Source organism: Onychomys torridus, chromosome 17 (assembly GCF_903995425.1).
Source record: "Onychomys torridus chromosome 17, mOncTor1.1, whole genome shotgun sequence".
NCBI classification, from domain to species: domain Eukaryota; kingdom Metazoa; phylum Chordata; class Mammalia; order Rodentia; family Cricetidae; genus Onychomys; species Onychomys torridus.
Window position 1 is genome coordinate 7,666,754 of NC_050459.1, and position 18,655 is coordinate 7,685,408.

The 18,655-nt window shown below is 44.0% G+C and overlaps 1 protein-coding gene across 4 annotated transcripts in view; it reads left to right on the top strand.

The window, feature by feature from the left end:
* Myo16 (myosin XVI) overlaps positions 1-18,655 on the top strand; it is a 473,339-nt gene that overhangs the window by 447,402 nt on the left and 7,282 nt on the right. For all 4 annotated transcript variants that reach the window (XM_036166675.1, XM_036166674.1, XM_036166671.1 and 1 more), the window contains one exon: positions 448-539. In XM_036166675.1, the coding sequence (XP_036022568.1) occupies positions 448-539 (92 nt within the window). The remainder of the gene's footprint in view (positions 1-447; positions 540-18,655) is intronic.

Here is an 18,655-nt window from a genome sequence, read left to right on the forward strand (position 1 = left end):
CTGTCTCATGTTTCTTCAGTCCCTGCTTTCCCTCATTGCTGCCCCACAAATGAAATCCGAACTTTCATCATCCTGCATGTGGGAAATGGCACCAGCCTTGTGCTTCTTCCTAGAGGATCTTTGAATTGTTTCCAGGCTCTAGGAAAGCCCTCTCCCTCCTCAAGTCACATTTGCATTGCTTGGACTGGTTGGCTGTCATTGTCTCTCTGGTAGTATATCTCCTCTTTTGTTTACTGAAACTGCAGGAGCTTAAGGTATTCCCATTGTGCTGCAAACTTTAATATTCAACAAATATCCGCTATTGTCTAACACTTTTGTGCAAGAGTATTACAGTGTCTGTTTATTAACTAAGTACGAAGGGTTTTTTGTTTGTTTTATTTGTTTTGTTTTGTTTTTGTTTTGGCAAGGAGACACTACCTCACAACAGCTCTGTACTGATCTCCACAGGTTTACCTGAGGATGATGGATGCTCAAGGCTGTGTCTGAGTGGCATGGGGACTTCATCATTTCAGAGACCTCGGGAGAGTCACACCACCCAGGTAAGGACACCATGTACTCCTCCATGCAGCAATGAGTGGAATTAAACCGTGGCAGACAGCCACTGAGTCATGATCACAGGTCTCCTGCCTGGACTGAGAACTCAGGTTGTTCTCACGTCCATTTATGATCCTTTATCTGAACATTTCTCTCTTTTCCACCTCAGCTCTCTACAATTTTCTGCTTGTTTTGGAAAAAGAGCTCTCTGCCCAGACAGCTAAAAGCTAGCGTGTTCTTAGTAGAGTATTACAGACTTCATTTTGCTGCATTATGTTAAAATCACTAGATGGTGCCGTGATGCTAGGAAGCCTTCTGGCAGTGATGGCACTTTCTGCATTTGGCCTGGGTTACAGGAGAAGGTTGCAATGACAGGGACTTGGAAATAATGTCCAGATGCCCTGAGGTCCTGAGGCCTGCTGTTCATTCTCAGAACCTCCAAGTTCTGCATAATCAGCTTCATTTAAGATATTGTATGCGGGGCTTCCAAGATGGTTCTGTCAATAAAGTGTTTGCTTGTGCAAGCAGGAGGACTCAAATTAGACATCCAGGACCCAGAGGAAAGGCTGGACGTTGTAGCACATGCTTGAACTTCCCTGCAAGGATGGCAGAGAGGAGCAGGTCCCTGGGGCTTGCTGGCCAGCCAGCCTTGCTGTCTTGGCCAGTGTGAGACCCTGTCTCAAAAAATGAACTTAACATCTCCTGAGGGATGGCACTGAGGGCTGAGCACTATCTGGCCTCTACTCCATTGCACACAAACATGCATATGCATCTGCACACACATGTGTCTATAGACACCTTTGCACACACATGCACACACTCATATAAACACATGTACTCAGACACTCATGCACACACATAAATACATGCAAGACACTGCTTATCATAAGAACGTGTTTAAATTAAAAAATCCTGTGTGTCTGTCATGATTGCATGTTCATGTTCACCATTTGACCTTGGAAACTGCACCAAAATAAAGATTATTCAGGAGAAAGTAGAACACTCGTGTGTGGCTTCAGAATGCAAAGGAATCCAGGATAAAGTAGTCTCATCCCAGTGAAGTTAGCTTTCATAGACATATTGGATGCCGTGTAGGCACAGCCACATTATGAGCTGAGATTTTTCTAAGTAACACTGATGAGGTAGTGTGAAAAAAAATCAATAATTTTAATCTTAGAAATAAATCTCTACAGTGGGCAATCTGTGGAAATCACTTGTACTGATCTATAGGTACCGGAATGAGAAGAAAATGCTGATTGGTGGGGATAATAAATTGTCCTAGTCTTGCCTGTATTCCTGAGAGATGCACCTGCTTTACTCTGCAAGCCCTGCAGATGCCCAGCAGTCCTGCCCTGAACAGGGGCTGCCTGTGTCAGACTCCTCGGGTTTTGTTTGTTTGTTTTTGTTTTTGTTTTGTTTTGAGACAGGGTTCCTCTGTGTAGCTTTGGAGTGTGTCCTGGATCTCGCTTTGTAGACCAGGCTGGCCTCGAACTCACAGGGATCCACCTGGCTCTGCCTCTCAAGTGCTGGGATGAAAGGCATGTGCCACCACTGGGCTCTAGTTGACTCCTCTGTTACACACAGGGAGAAGCTGCCTGCCCTGCCCTCTCTCAGCTCCTTTATTGTGTTCCTGGAGCAAAGAGCTGGTCGGAAGCTGGTTCCTGAAGTGAGGCCTCTGGACATTCCTTTTCATTCAGGGATTTAGCTAAGAGACAGAGAACATTGGGAAAGGTTTGGGGAATTGTCTCCATCTCTAGTTTTCAGAGAGGCTTTTTCAAATGTGAACCCCTTCCCTGGTAGAAGTACCCAGTCACCTCACCTTGATTCCCCAAACATGGAAATCCACACTCCTTCTCTGCTGTGCTGACTGTAGGCACTCAAAGGTAGCAGCAGATTCCTCACTGCCAAGAAGCTGTGAGTTATGGGACACTGTGGTTTAACCACCCCATGTCCCCACGATTTATCTCTTCCCTGACATTTATAGAGGAAGTATGGACACAACAAGACATGACACCTTTTAGATCTTCTGCCAGAACAATTCCACAGAAATTGCATAAAACCAATGCTGAATTTACTGGTCCTACAGCAGTAGGATTAAAGGAAACCACCACCGGAATCCCTGACTGTGGATGCCTGTGTTTTTGTAGTTAGTGTCACCAGTGATAATAATAATAAAGGTAAAATGTGCTATTAAGAAGACAGAGAGTGGATCACTTGCCAAGGGTGACCAAGTTAAGACCACATAGCCTGCTTCTAAAAGGTGTTTAGGGTAAACTGCCAAGAGGGCAGTGGGGCACTGTCTCGCCTCTCCATGCACTTGAACCTTTGGTTTGAAGACCACAGTGAACAGTTGTGATCTTGTTTGTTAGGTACTGGCCTTGCTATCACATCCCTTGTCTACTTTGATGAGCGAAAAGAAAGATGCTCACTCACTCCCTTCTCTGCTCCCACAGTAAGGCAAGCACATGTGAGTTTCTGTCTACCATAGATAGTGAGCAAGAGACCTAAAATACAAGGGATGAAAGGCATATGCAGCCTTTTTCAAAGACTTCTGAGGGTCAGCAGAGGGATGTTAGTCAGAAGTCCACTGTCCATCTGTCCAGCCTTTTCTTCAGACTTCCTGGCCTTCTGCTTTCCCAAATAGCCCTGCCCACTGATGAAGCCCAGAGTTCATTTCTCATGCCTGCAAATGCGTCTGATTGGCACACTAAGTTCATCGTTATTAGCTGTGAAATCCATTTATTTTCAAATGTGTCTTCTTTACGCTAGGCGTACAAAGTCAGTAAGTTTATTCTGTTTGGTTTTAAGTGTTGAATCCTGTGCACTGATGGAAAGCATGCATTCCACACATGATCAGTACTTCCAGCCCTTTTCAGTGCATGTGTGTTCATGCGTGTGTGCACATGAATGTGGAGATCAGAGAACACCTTCTGCATCTTTCCTCAGGTGTCATCCACCTTGGTGCTAGGCCAGCAAGTCCCAGGTATCTGTCTGTCTGTCCCTAGAGTTCTTATGACAAGTGTCACAGTGCCCAGTATTTTCTTCTGGGTCTAGGGGATTTGAAATCAGGTTCTTTTGCTTGCAAGGGAGATGTTTTATCCACTGAGCTATCTTCCCTGAGCCTTACCTGTTCTTAACATAAACTTTCTACAGTATCAGAGCTCTGGGAATAGTGGCTGTTCTTTTCCTGGAGATAAATAATACGTTGTCTTTCACAGTAGCTTTTTATTCACTTGTAAAATGCAGTGCCTTTACACATGAACAAGGGGAGCTAACTTTCAATTACAGTAGTTGCAGATGACAAAAACTGGGGCTGCAGTCCTTTGCAGTCCCCCTGCATGTTAGTGCGTCAGTGTGTTGGCATGTCACCGTGTCCTGTAATGAGTCACAGTAGAATATTTGTATAGCCCTAAGCATGAATAGCACCAGTAATGAATTGCACACATTGGTTTTTGGAGGATCTTGTAGATGCACAGATAGATTTTTTTTTTTTTTTTTAGGTTGGAGAGGCATTGCAGGTTTATTTGGGGATTAGGCATCATTTACAGGAGTAATATGACATTTATCTATGTACATTTTATGAGATTTGAATAGTTTTCTTCAAAGTTTGTGCTACTTGGCATGATTTGGTCTCTTAGAAGTCAAAGCTGGGGAGAAAGACTCAGCAGTGAGTTCAGAGCTGGTGCATCCATCCCAGAATAATTATCTCTCCCCTTCCTCCCCCTCCCTCCTCCTTCCTCACTCCTCCCATCTCCCACTCCTGTTCCTCCTCCCACCCTGTGGATCCTCCTCCAACAGTGCGTGTGCCCAGCACCAAAGCAGAGGGCCCAGAATCTGTCCCAAGAAGCCAGCAGGTGTAGATCCCCAGAGCACAACCTGGGGGTGTGCAGGCAGGATGGTGGCAGAAGAAATAAATTTCACCAAGTGTCAGTGGGCACCTTGGGCTTGAGCAGCGCCTCCTACACACTGCTGATGGGGCCACACTGGACTCTGTGAGGGAAGATGTTTCTTTTTTTCTTTCCATCGTGTCTTATTGGCATTCACATGCTCACTTTGCACCAACCCCTTTTCTGTAGCCCTGTGATTCCCTCAGCCTCCCCTCCATGGTTACACAGCGTGCTTTGTTATCATTTATCTTCATGGGGACACTGACGCATCCGGCCAAACTTTACAAAACATTTCCTTAGTATTTCAAAGAACGTTACGAAGTTATTTTGAGTGTTGGCCATATCCAAATACCCATCATAGGAGATCATTGATGATTTTTGATAAATGCATTGCAGGCCAGCTTCTGCAACCTTCATAAATACCTTGTCCACCCCTGACAGAGCCGCTGGTGGAATACCAGACTGGGATCAATAGAACATCGACCCAAGCCAAGGAGCAAATTGTTACGTGGTTTGTTTTACTGAACCATCAAAGAAACCTTTTTGTAATGTCATGCATCAACAAAATGAAGAATAGCAGGCACTAAATAAATCCAGTGTTTGCTTTCTATATTCATTATATTTGTGGTAGGACTGTTAGAAATTGTTGTAGCACAGAATTGAAATGAACTGTCGGGTGAAATAGAGATATGTAGATATCTTTGGTTTAAGCATCAGGGTGCCTCTAAAGCCTGTGACACAGACCAGAAACTAGTTAATTCTTACAAAAGAAACTGCCTATCTGTCTGTCCTCATCATCTTGTCCTCTGTCTGTCATCTATATATCTGTCTGTGTATTAATCATCAGTTTTCCTATTATCTGTCTGTCTGTGTCTGTCTATCTATTTGTCGGAGGTATAGTAGGAGCGTATGTAGACTCGGAGATGCCTTCCCACACCCCAGCTTTCAGGGAATCAGTATTCTACACTCGTGACTTACACGTTGTGTGTGAGAAATAAAGACAGTAAATTACTTTGATAGTTTGAGTGAAACGGCAGGGTTTTCCTCGGGGGCAGGCCATGCCCTGCTTAGATAAGTAGAAATTTGAAGAAAAAAAAGTAAATCCTGTGTTTTGTGTTGTTCTTTGTGTGTGACCTGAAATAGGATAAGATTCACTGTATTTTATATTTAAGATATTAATCATTTATTACCAACGAGGTGAATTCAGTTTTAAAAGTGAACAATTTTTAAAAGAACAAGGATGGGAAATCAGAGGAGTGACCACATGTGCAAAGAAAAACGGACCTTGTGGTGTCTGCAAACTGATCATCCTTGATGGAGAGCAAGGGGTTAGCCACACGTGTGGATAAGGACAGTGATGCCCCTGAGGAGAACACATTTGCGTTGGTCTATAAATCCTAGCCAGCATAATTACAATATTAGTCCTAAAGATTTATTAAAATAGTTAGCTAAAAGGGGAGGAAAATAACTGAGTAAGACTTTCGGCTGTTAGCATGAAGGTCTAGGTTATTTTTAGATTATGTAAAGAAGATGCAGGTGATGGGAGCAGCATAATGACTAGTGTATTCGAGAAGCTCACAAAGGATTGTCACTCCCATTGCGAACTGATCTCTCTCTGGAGTCACTATTCAAAACACCAGCTAGACTTTAACGTCATAGATGGAGTCTAGCATGGAGGAGAACTGATTGAATCCAAAGGACCCAGTACCTAGTTGGAATGTGAAAAAAACTGATGTATGTTTGTGTGTGTGTGTGTGTGTGTGTGTGTGTGTGTGTGTGTAGTGTGTGTATGTGTGTGTGTGTATGTGTGTGTATGTGTGTGTATATGTGTGTATGTATGTGTGTATGTGTGTGTATGTATGTATGTTTATGTATGTGTATGTGTAGTGTGTGTGTGTATGTATGTGTGTGTATATGTGTGTATGTGTGTGTGTATATGTGTGTGTATGTATGTGTGTGTATATGTGTGTGTATGTGTGTGTATGTGTGTATGTTTATGTATGTGTATGTGTAGTGTGTATGTATGTGTGTATATGTGTGTGTATGTGTGTGTATATGTGTGTGTATGTATGTGTGTGTATGTGTGTGTATATGTATGTGTGTATGTGTGTGTGTATATATGTGTGTGTGTATGTGTGTGTATGTATGTATGTGTGTATGTGTGTGTATATGTGTGTGTGTATATATGTGTGTGTGTATGTGTGTGTATATATGTGTGTGTATGTGTGTGTATGTATGTATGTGTGTGTGTATGTGTGTATATGTGTGTGTGTATGTGTGTGTGTATATATGTGTGTGTGTATGTGTGTGTATGTATGTGTGTGTGTGTGTGTGTGTGTGTGTGTGTATTGGTGTATGGGTAGGCATGTGTGTGCATGCAGGTCCACCCATCCAGGAATATATAGAGAGAGGCCAGAGATCACTTTGGTGTCTTCCCATATTACTCTCCACTTTTTTTTTTCCAGTAAAAGTCTCCCTCTGAACCTAGAGCTATTTTAGCTAGACTGAATGGCCAGCATGTCCCCAGAATCCACTTGCCTCCATCTGTCATTTGTAAAGTTACAAACACACATAGCCATGCATGTCTGATTCTTATGAGGGTGTTGGGAATCCGAACTCAGATCCTCATGTTTATGCAGTGAGCACTTTTCCCACTGCCCATATTCTCAGTCCCACATTTATGATTTGTTTTTTTAAATTTCATTACAGAATACTCTGAACTCTGAACTTACTTTGTTTAAAGCACAGTGGCTAGTTAAAACACACCACTTTGACAAATCTTAAAATTTTGCCACATTAGCTTCTGAGCTATGTTTTTAGAGAAATCAGTGGGGGAGTCCTTGATCCTGTCCCTCCTGCCAGACCAGAAGTGACACAGCACTCTGAAGTCAGCACAGCCCTCATCTGCAGTTGCACTTTGCCAAACTAAATCCGTAAATCCTACTGTCCCCGTAAAATAGCAGCTGCCATTATGTATGCTTTCAGTGTCAATAAATACATCACTCCCACATATTACTCTGCAACTGTTTCTCTGGTTTGATTGACTGACGGATTGATTGATGTTGCTGCAATGCTTTGTCTCATTTTGATATGTTACTGTCTTTTTGATAGTTCAGTCTGAGTGTCAGCTATAGACTCAATGAGAAAGCATTAAGATTGAGATGTTCCCTCCGACCCACGGAACCCGTGATGACAGGCACACCCTTGCATTGACCAACCCAACATGACTTTTAGCTTTCCCCAGCAACCTCAGAGAAAACAAACTAAAGAGGACAGGAAGGGTCTAGAGACACAGCTCCGTCCCTGCCCTAAGGGCAGTCTCACTACCTGGCCACCTGGGATCCCAAGGTGGAAAGTCGCACTGGTCCTCACCTCTGTCCTCATCTGGTGTACACTGTGCCTTGGCCCTCAGCTTACCAAAGATGCAGAGAAATGGTGATGTTCAGTGGCCAGAAGCTACCACGTTTTAGGTGTGAGCCAGTCTGTTCCACTTTGGCTTTCTCTCAAATCCAGCTTTTAAGTAAAGATAGTCATGAAATTGCTGAGATCATGTCCACAATTTGACAACTTGTTATGGAAAACTATAAAAAACAACATCCCATGTTTTCACTGTTGCCAACTATGCTAGTTTGCATACCTGGGTTACGCTTCTCATTCTTACTAAAGGGGGTCCCAGGAAAAGGAGGGCTGAAGTTCTGTGCATCGGTGCTCCTAACTGTGGCTGTCATTGCTAACTTACTTCCTGAAATGCTCAAACCTGTATTTTCACCCCTAAAAGTGTTCTCCACTGGTAGATTGTAGCGAGAATTTTTCTCTCCAGGTCCCGCCAAACCCCAGCAGTCCCATAGCCCACTTATAAAATAAACACACCGATACTTATATTATTTAAACTGTTCAGCCATTAGCTCAGGCCTACCATTGTCTAGCTCTTACTCTTATACTCAGCCCACTTCTGTTAATCTATATGTCACCACGTGTTCCGTGGATTTACCTTCTGCCTTTACATAATGCTCCCTGGACAGCAGGCTGGCGTCTCCTCCTCTCCACCTTCCTGTTCTCTCAATTCTCCTCTCTGCTAATCCTGCCATACTTCCTGCCTGGCTACTGGACAAGCAGTGTTTTATTTATCAATCAACCATGCACAGCAGTAGATGCTTCCTTTAATGATTTTATTCTTGCCACTATGACCAGTGTGACTTGAGTTGAGTTGTATTTTCCTGGTTGTTATTGTTTTCAATGGACCCTCAGAACTGTGTGTCCAGGTCTGTTCTTTTCCTGTTTCCTCTGTCCTCCTTGATCATGTAAATGTAAGAAATTCTTTACATATTCTGGCTAGTGCTGCTTTTCAGTTTCATTGTGGCCAACACTTTGCTTATTTTGTATTCTTTCCTGGTCAGTTAATATTAATGGATTGCCTAGTGGCTAGCCATGGATTATCTATTGAGTATCAGTTGAATAGGTACCATTCCATCTCTGTCTGTCTGTCTGTCTGTTTGTCTGTCTCTCTCTCTCTCTCTCTCTCTCTCTCTCTCTCTCTCTCTCTCGTGTGTGTGTGTGTGTGTGTGTGTGTGTGTGTGTGTGTGTGTGTGTGTAAACCAGCTAACCAGCTTTTGATATTCCTAATAAAAGACAATGTCCTCCATTTCCCTCTGAGCACTCCAAGCTTCACTGTGTTAACTTTCAGAGACTTTATTTACACTTTTGCTCAATTGAAAGTATTCTCTAATTCCTCTTGAGACATTCTCCTGACCAATGTTGTACACTCTCCAAATGATCAGAGACTTCCTGTTAATGGTCTGTTACTGATTTCTGGCTGATCCTGTTTGGATCTGATAATGAACTTTATATTATCCCCGTTCCCTGGATTTCTTGGGCTTTGTTCTTCCACACAGGGTGTGGCCTGGATTGGTGAAACTTCCTAGTGTTCTGGAAGAGGGAGTACACTCTGCTGTGACTAGACAGAATCTCCTGGAAATGGCTATCAGATCAGCCACCAAGAGAGTCTGGCTCTGTCTTTTTGCTCATTTTCTGCCTGTGGTTGAGCGGAAAGCTCACAGCCCAGCCCTAACCACTACAGCCCTAATCACGGCAGCCCTAACCGCCGCAGGGTCTTTTCTGCCTTTGTTTTCCTCGTTCTGCCTCCAGTACTAGTCTGGTTTGGGCCATGAGGGGTCAGCACAATGTCCCCAATGTCCCTTTCCTTTTCACCCAGGACCCTTCCTTCTTGTGAGGTCCCCTTGTCTGGAACTGTGCCAGCCACTCCTTTACTCTTCCCATTCTTGACTGGAAGGTGTAGCTTTTCCTCTTGTGAATCTTCTAAACAACTTCAACAAGACCCAATCCCTGGTCTACACAAGTCACAGCCTTAAAGGAGAATTATTGGGGCTGTGAGACTACAATCACAACTTTTAACACTTTCCCCCGCCCGTAAAACGCCCATCTCACAATTCAGTATATGTGCTCCTCTGTTTAACACGGAGTTGTCGCCCATGGCATTGTTGAGGGTCTTATTTGTTTTTCTACAGCCTGACAGTTTTCTGACAGACCATACACACCTCCTGTCGTTACTGACAGGGCTGACTAGGAGAACCCATTTTGTTGTGTGTTTTTGGTTTGTCTGTGCTGTTCGGTTTTATTTTGTCTCATTTTGTTGCTTCCCTGTGGTGGCTTCTCTTAGATGATTTGAAATACCTTTAACCCCTGTTTCCATTGACCTCCTGGTTTCTTACCTGTATAACCTTGTAAGTGTGTTTGTGGTTGCCTTGCTGATTGTAGTATACATGTACCAAATTTTAGTCCACTGGGGCCAATCACATCAGCCCCTCCTCACTCCAAATCTGACCATTATACTTCATGGTTGTCCCCCGTTGAGCTGCGTGCGTAGAAACTTCATGGGCAGTCTTGTCACTTTGCTTTCAAAAATCATCATCTCAGTTTGCTTTTTGTTGTCATAAATGCACCGTCACCATAAATAACTTGGGGAACAAAGGGTTTCTTTGGCTTATGCATCCCCATCAGTCTAATCATTGAGGGAAATCAGAGCAGGAACTCAAGACAAAAACTGAAGCAGAGCAGACCATGTGGGGATGCTGCTTATGGCTGGCTCCCCATGGCTTGCTCAGCCTGCTTCCTTATACAGTCCAGGACCACCAGCCCAGGTGTGGCCTCCCTCTCACATCAATCGTGAATCAAGAAAATGATCCACACACTTGCCTCCAGGTCAGTCTAAGGGATGCAGTTCCTTAGTCCAGGTTCCTTCTTCCTGGATGGTTGTGGCTCCCAGTGAGTTGACCAAAACCAATCAGTACCATCAAACAAAAAGGAACACAGTGTGCTGGAGAGGGCTAGCTAGCATCTTGGCAGAGCTGACCACCCCCAAGGCCACCCTGCATTACTGATGCTGGGGATGCTCCGGCATCATCTCCGGCATCATTTCCTGTTGGCTCGAAGCGCATTCTGCAGTATCCTTTTTAAATCAGGTCCAGGATTTTCTTTGTTTCGATCTTCTGAATGTTCCTTCCCCTCTGTAATTTGCATGCTTGTTTACTTTCCTGACTCTGCTGATGGATGTTTTGGCATTTCCTTCTAGTTGATTTGCAATCCTGGAGAGGGTGTCGGTGTTGGGTTTTTCATGTCCAGACCCTCTTTGGGTCTGCTTTCTGCTCCGGCTTTGAGCTTAGATCCATGTGAGCGGAGATAATTCTCATTTTGTGGATCAGAAAGAGTCGCTCCCTGTGTTTTCAGTGTGAGGCCATGCTTGCGCTGGCTTCTGGGGGCAGTGCTAAAAACACTGCCAGAAATGTCTCCTGTGCTTACTGTGAGCTTCCCGAGCTGTCTTCAAGTGTCTCCATTCTTTACATGGCCTCATTGAGTGCCCTTCCAAGCAACCGGGCGGTCACCTCTGCAGTGCTGTGGTTCTGAGCCTGTCATGCAGATCTCTTCATGCAGCCAGATTTTTGTTCCTTCATAAATGTGCACATGTGTGCTTGTGTGTGTGTGTGTGTGTGTGTATGTGTGTATGCACGTGTGTGTGTATGTATGCACATGTGTGCCTGTGTGTGTGTGTGCCTGTGTGTGTGTATGTATGCACATGTGTGCCTGTGTGTGTGTGCCTGTGTGTGTGTGTGTGTATGTATGCACGTGTGTGTGTGTGTGTGTGTGTGTGTGCGTGTTCGAACAGCCTGGTACTGTTGAGGACCAAATGCATTTTAATTACTTTTGTATTGAAAGCACACACCAGCACTCAATAAATTGCCAGCTCAATTTAATTGTCAACCAGTGGCAGTCCTAGAAGAATTAAGGCAAATAAATTGATGTAATATTCCATAGCTTTATTAAATATTTTTTCTTTAGGCCCATGTTAAAAATACACCAGTAAAGTTAGGAAATAGGAAACTCACACTCTGTGTTACCAGCTCTGGAAGGGGTGGAATCAAAAAGTCACATGGTGTGAAGGGTTCCAGAAGATTCCTTATACAGTATTTTTACTACTGATCATAATCATGTAACTACATAATGCATTTATGTGTGTTATATTATGCAACTTAAGGCACATGTTTGTGTGTGTGTGTGTGTGTGTGTGTGTGTGTGTGTGTGTGTGTGTGTGTTTATTCTATTGTGGATTAGCTAAAATTGTATATTGAGAGATTTATTTGTTCATTCACCCATTTGCCATCAAGTGTCCACAGAGGCTCCAATGTGCTGGTCACAGGCCTGGTCTACTGAATACCTTGATCTGTAGAATGCATACCCTTGCTCCCTGAAAGTCCAGTCTAGCAGAGAGAACAATGCATTAAGCAGCATTTTGTAAAGGCACTATCAACAGAGAGAAAGGGAGTTGAACTGGATCAGAGGAGGCCAGGACCACTGTGGAGGGTACGTGTGGACCGAGTGGAGCCTGAGAGTCAGGGCACCCAGGAAGCTGTATCGAGCATGGACCAGCTGGGAAGACTGATGTCTGCTGCCGATGGGAGGAGCATCCGGAGGAGGAGAGCCAGGGCTGCAGGTGCCTGGCAGCTGAGGAGACATGATTGCCTGCTTCCTTATTACAGAAAGCTGGAATTCCCACAGTAATAATGTAGGCCTGGAGAGGAGAAGGAGGCTAACTGTAAAAATGCTGTAATGACTGCATGGTGTGTCAACTTTCCTCAACTCTGGTCAGCCATGCCTTGAAAACTGCAAGTGAAGATATACCAGCTAATGCATCAGGTGCGGAGAAGGAGGCTTAGGCTCCTGTCCTTTGTCTCTGAGATGAAGTTGTAGATGGTTGTTGACTCCCTGGCACAGTTGCTGGAAACCGAATCGGGTTCTCTCTAAGAGTTGTATGTACTCTTAAACTACTAAGGTGTCTCTCTAGCCCTGATAAATTATTGTTGAATGATATGCTACCTTGAGATCTCTCCATGTGCTTCCTCCACACACATTGACTCATCAAATTTACGTGTGTTTACACTGTTGTGTTTTCATGAGGCATCTGGAGGGAGATAGGTCATGCAGAGTGCTTTTAAGTCCATTCTTGCAGAAGAATACAGACTTCTGAGTTTATTCTTAAACTAGTTATTCTTACAGAATAAACTACAGCTCCCTCCATTTTCACAAAGACTTGAATCATCTGGACAGGGAAGCCTCTTAGAAGACAATGCCACTAGAGCCTGGGAAGATCGACTAAATCCTGTGTATCTGAATTCACATTCTCACTTTATACTTACAGCGGAGTGGCTTTAGCATCTAAGGATGAATTCCTGAGCCTGTGAAAGGTGCTAACAATATTTAACCAGCTTTTCCCCTAGAATAATAATGGGGACCTGGCACATGGAGACAAGCCCAGGATGCAGGAATTTCATCAGGCAGTGGGTGTTGTTTTCTGTGCAAACAGGCACCATCGCAGGGAATAGAAACATCTCTGTGTCTGAACTGAAATATGAGAAAAGAGGAGGACAAGACAAGAATCCGCACATCCAAAATTTCTGGTACCTTCTGAAAAGCTCCAGCTCAGAGGCCTACCTAATGTTTTAGGCAGGAGAAGGAGGGCAGTGCTGTGGAGGATTGTGAACACGCCAGGCTTGGAGGGGAGATGTGGATTAACTCTCCTCAGTCAGGCTCCCTTTGACGTGTAACAACTCTCTTACCATTCCGAGAAAATGTGGGAAAGGGGATTTTAACATACTTTTGCTATTTTGTGTGTTTCCAGTCTAACAGATTTTAAACTTGACCAGTAGTTCCCTGGGTCTAAGTCATTTAACAGTAACAAGCCATTGCTGTACATAGTCGCTAGGTCTGTGCCATCCATCATAGGTATTTGTTTCATCACTTTCTGTGTGTGTGTGTGTGTGTGTGTGTGTGTGTGTGTGTGTGTGCATGTTCCCATGTGTAGGTAAACACACGTGTGTATGCATGTTCCCATGTGTAGGTGAACATGTGTGTGTATGCATGTTCCCATGTGTAGGTGAACATGTGTGTGTGTATGCATGTTCCCATGTGTAGGTGAACGTGTGTGTGTATGCATGTTCCCATGTGTAGGTAAACACACGTGTGTATGCATGTTCCCATGTGTAGGTGAACATGTGTGTATATGCATGTTCCCATGTGTAGGTGAACATGTGTGTGTATGCATGTTCCCATGTTCCCATGTGTAGGTGAACATGTGTGTGTATGCACGTTCCCATGTGTAGGTGAACATGTGTGTGTATGCATGTTCCCATGTGTAGGTGAACATGTGTGTGTATGCATGTTCCCATGTGTAGGTGAACATGTGTGTGTGTATGCATGTTCCCATGTGTAGGTAAACACACGTGTGTATGCATGTTCCCATGTGTAGGTGAACGTGTGTGTGTGTGTGTGTGTATGCATGTTCCCATGTGTAGGTGAACGTGTGTGTGTGTGTGTGTGTGTGTGTGTGTGTTTGCATGTCCCCATGTGTAGGTAAACATGTATGTGTGGATATGTATGCATTGCATGCATGTATGAGGTGGATCATAAAAGTTGACAATGGCAGGGGTTTTCCTCAATGACTCTATGTTGTGGAGTATTTGTCCACTGTGTGAAAATGCATTGCTATGACTGGTTTAATAAAGAACTGAATGACCAATAGCTAGGAAGGAGGTGTGGGCAGGCCTTCCAGGCAGAGAAAGGAAGTAGGAGGAGATAATTGAGGTTAGGGGAGACACCAATGAGACGTGGAGGGAGTCGAACTTACAGAATAAAGGAAGGTGAAAACCCAAGTGGTAAAATGTAGATTAATAGAAATGGGTTAGTTCAAGTTACAAGAGCCAGTTAGGAAGAAGCCTAAGCTATAGGCGGAGCTCACATAATTAATAATAAGCCTCCATGTCATTATTTGTGGGTTGGCAGCCCAAAGACGGCAGTCCAACAAGGAAGCTTGCTACAGCTCTCCACCTTATGTACTGAGTCAGAGTCTCAGTTGATCCCAGAGCTCACCAGCCGGCTTGTCTAACCAGCCAGCTTGTCTCGGGGATTCCTTGTCTCTGCCTCCCAATAGCTGGGTATAGAGGCTGCCCGCCACACCTCTCCAGCTTTTAAGTGGGTTCTTGGGATTGAAGCTTGGGTCCTCACACTTGTGGGACAAGTAGTGTTGACACTAACCTCTATTCTCTGTCCCAGGTTTCATCACTTTCAATTGGCATCAAGAAACTCTCAGGCTTTTTTTTTTTTTTTTTTTTTTTTAAATTTATAACTTGATAGCAGAAAATCAGCAATAAACACAAACAAATGTCTATTGAAATCACAGCAGGTGTTTTTTTATAATGCTAATTATTACCAGTAAGACTAGTTCTTGCTTTTTTAGGAAATCACCTCATCCAGAAGTAGAAGGAGGAACTACTCCTAAGGTCTAGAAACAGCCAGGCTTGGTGTCAGTAAAACCTCACTGTTCCCTACAGGCAATATCTCCCCGTGTTTAAACCCGAGGCCACAAAGGAACTAAATCCCAAATGTAAATGTCACTGGATTGACGCACAGGCAACTTTTCCTGAATTAGGAGGGACCAACTTCGTTCAGACCAAATCACAAACACTATTTCTACTTTAAGAGACATCTTTTTTTTTTTGTTTTGTTTGTCTGTCTGTTTTGTTTTATACTTTAAGAAGTAGAGACAGACACACTCCAATAACCACAAGCTTTCCAATGGGGAATGGCAGCTCCTACTTACAGCCTCAACTACTTGGGAGACTGGGGAAAGAAGATGGTGTGTTGGAGACTAGCTTGAGCTCCATAGCCTTTCCCAGGCAGCCAGACTGCAAGACAGGATGGCAAGTGTGAGATTCCATCCCAGAACCCAACAGGAAGTAACAAGAGAACAAACTCGGTCTTTGTTTCTGGTCTCACCTGTTTTAGATCACATCTTGAAGATTCACTTAAGCATACCTGATTTTATAGTCTACTTCTCACGTTTTGTTTCCTGACTTTCTTTCTTCCAGTGTCTTGATAGCAGTGAGTAGATATAAGATTTGCATCCGATCTTAAACACTAATCTTTAGCGTTCGGACACCCAGGGCACGGCCCCTCTTTCAATTTCCATAAATGTCAGCACAGGCCTCTTTCACCTTTAGGTAAATAGTCAATAGAAAAACCAATTCTGAGATAAATGAGCAGCAATATGGCTTCACATCTGAATTATTTACAAAGATTATATTTATCCTTGAAATGAAAGACTCAAGGTAAAATCCAGGGCATCAGTTACTCACTGGGAATAATTAGCTTTGTCCAAAGGAGTGCACATCCATCAGAAGTCTGGGAGACGTAAGCAATCTAACTAGTAGTTCACCCTGTAGAGCTCAGTTAATAGCACGGCAGGAAGCTGTTGGAAGGTGAGGAAACGGATACAGAGGCCTCCTGAGGCCTGCAGACCCTGTGCACTTCCACCTAGGCTCAGGTTCACTGTTTTTCTAACCACTGGTGTCACTGTAAGCCTCACTCATGAGAAAGAACACGGGCTGAAGAGGTGGCTCCATGGTTAAGTGTATTTGTTACTCTTGTGGAGGACCTGATTTCAGTTCCCAGTACCCATGGGTCGGCTCACACTCTGTAACTGCAGTTCCAGGTGATCTGACACCCATTTTCTGTCTCCTTGGGCTCTTGCATGAACATGGTACACATAAACTTATGCAAACGCACACATACACATAAAATTAGATAAATATTTTAAAAGAAAAAATAAGCATGAACCTCATCTTCATATCACTGTAGCAAGTTCTGTCTTAATTTCTAGTCCATTATTTCCTACTTGTGGGGCAACATGGGAGACTCTGCAGTATGAGCAAGGGGAGCAGGAACTATGCCACTATCTCAATTCTGAACATGGAATCATCCAGCCTCTCTGAAAACATAGTGAAACCATGGCTTTTCTCCCCAGCTGTGTACTCTAGGCTGCACAATTCTTTAATAAGGATCATTGGTTCTGTCAATGGATCTTCCTGTTGCAGACCTTGTGAGGAAGGGACTTTACTGGAGGAAAAGCAGCCTCAGGAGCTGGTTAGTGGCTTTGCACCTTGGCTGTCTCCATATCTCCGTGGTGTATCAGGGGCTTGTAGAGACAGAGATCTCTGAGCGCACATGGCTTCATGTCCTCCCTATGGGAGCTCTCCTTAGGAACAGAGCACAGGATTTAGTGTTGCTGTGGATGAACCTGGGTGGAGTCAGGTGGTGCCACCTCACAGGAGGGTGCTGGCCACAAAAGCTGTCTCCTGGTGGCTCTGCTCATACTGCTTGTTGTGAAATAAGCCTCTTGGATCTGATGGATCTGATTTCTGTGGCTCTCTATGCACTATGACATGTGATCCTCTCACAACTACATTAGAAGAGCTGTCAAAGTCTTTGGATCTCTGGAATGTTAAATCTGAAAATCACAGAACAGTTTTCAGGTATCTTATCGGATCTTCTACCAAAGAATTTGGTTTGTGAAGGCATTCAAACCAAGAGCCGTACTATATCCATGTGGCTGAAGTCTCCTGATTCTTTGCCAGCAGCAGGTCTCTCAGTGCCCCCTCACTCCAGGACCCCACCCACTGGCTATTCAAACTCATCCGGGTGGGCATGATTGAGTACACAGCGAGCTGGGGCTGGAAGGCCACCCACATCCCTGGGGCTTCCCAGCAGCACATTTTAAGTAAGTTCCCAGGGCCTTCCTTTATATGAAAGAGTCTCACCTGAGTCTGTGGGCCATGAGAAGCAATCCCAGAATAAGAATGCTTTAAATGTGACAAGGTGAGCCTGGTACTGCTTGACACTATAGACCTCTACTGTCTCCCATAGAGAAGATGGAGATGGACGAGGACAAGATTTTTTGTCATTTTCTTAAAAATGAACCCACGAGTGAGATTTATCATGATAGGATACCTCCCTTCTCTTGAACCCACTTCTGGCATTCATGGTCATTCCACTGATACTCTAAGTCCATGCACTGGAAGCTGAATGTGATTAGAAATTACTTGCTAGTCTTGGACTCTAAAGGATGCCATGGTCTGGTCAAGCCATACCAGATGCACACTGAACTGATCAACATTCCTCCTCAACCTTTAACATCTTACAAGTAGCTTATAGTAGTGCTAGCTACAGGAACGCACAGTGCTACATAAAATCTCTATCCACTTGTCTCATTTTTCAGCTATGAACTAAACAAATTTACAGATCAGGTAGCATAAAAGCCTACCGAAAACTGAAGATTCGTGACACTCAGGTAGAGAATGTGTCTAGCCCAGTGACTGTGGAAACCAGGACCGTGGAGGGGTTGACAGAAACATGCACAGTTTCTATCAGCTTGGTCATTCCTGCCATGGCACACGACCTCCACAGCTGCTTTGTCTGTGTGGTACAGGGCAGCCTTCGAGCCGACCTGCCTCTCAACTGTCTCTGAGATTCACCTGGAGGAGAAACAGAATGTATTGGCTCCTTCCAGCTCTCTACTCTGCAAGACCATATAGATTACTTGTATTGATTTTCCTTTAAATAAAGTAGAAAGATGACAAAAAAATCCACAGAAGAACGTGTTCAAACAATGCAAAGCATGATTGCATTCCTTAAAAAAAAAAATCACGAAACATATGCAAACATTTTACCACGAGGATTCCTGAGCATGCAATCCCTGTTCCAGAACCACTGTGTTTAAGAGTTATTCAAGGGGGCTGGAGAGAAAGCTCAGCTTGACTGGTCAGAGCCCTTGGTGCTCTTGCATAGGACCCAGGTTCAGTTCCCAACATTCACTTGGTAGCTCACAACTA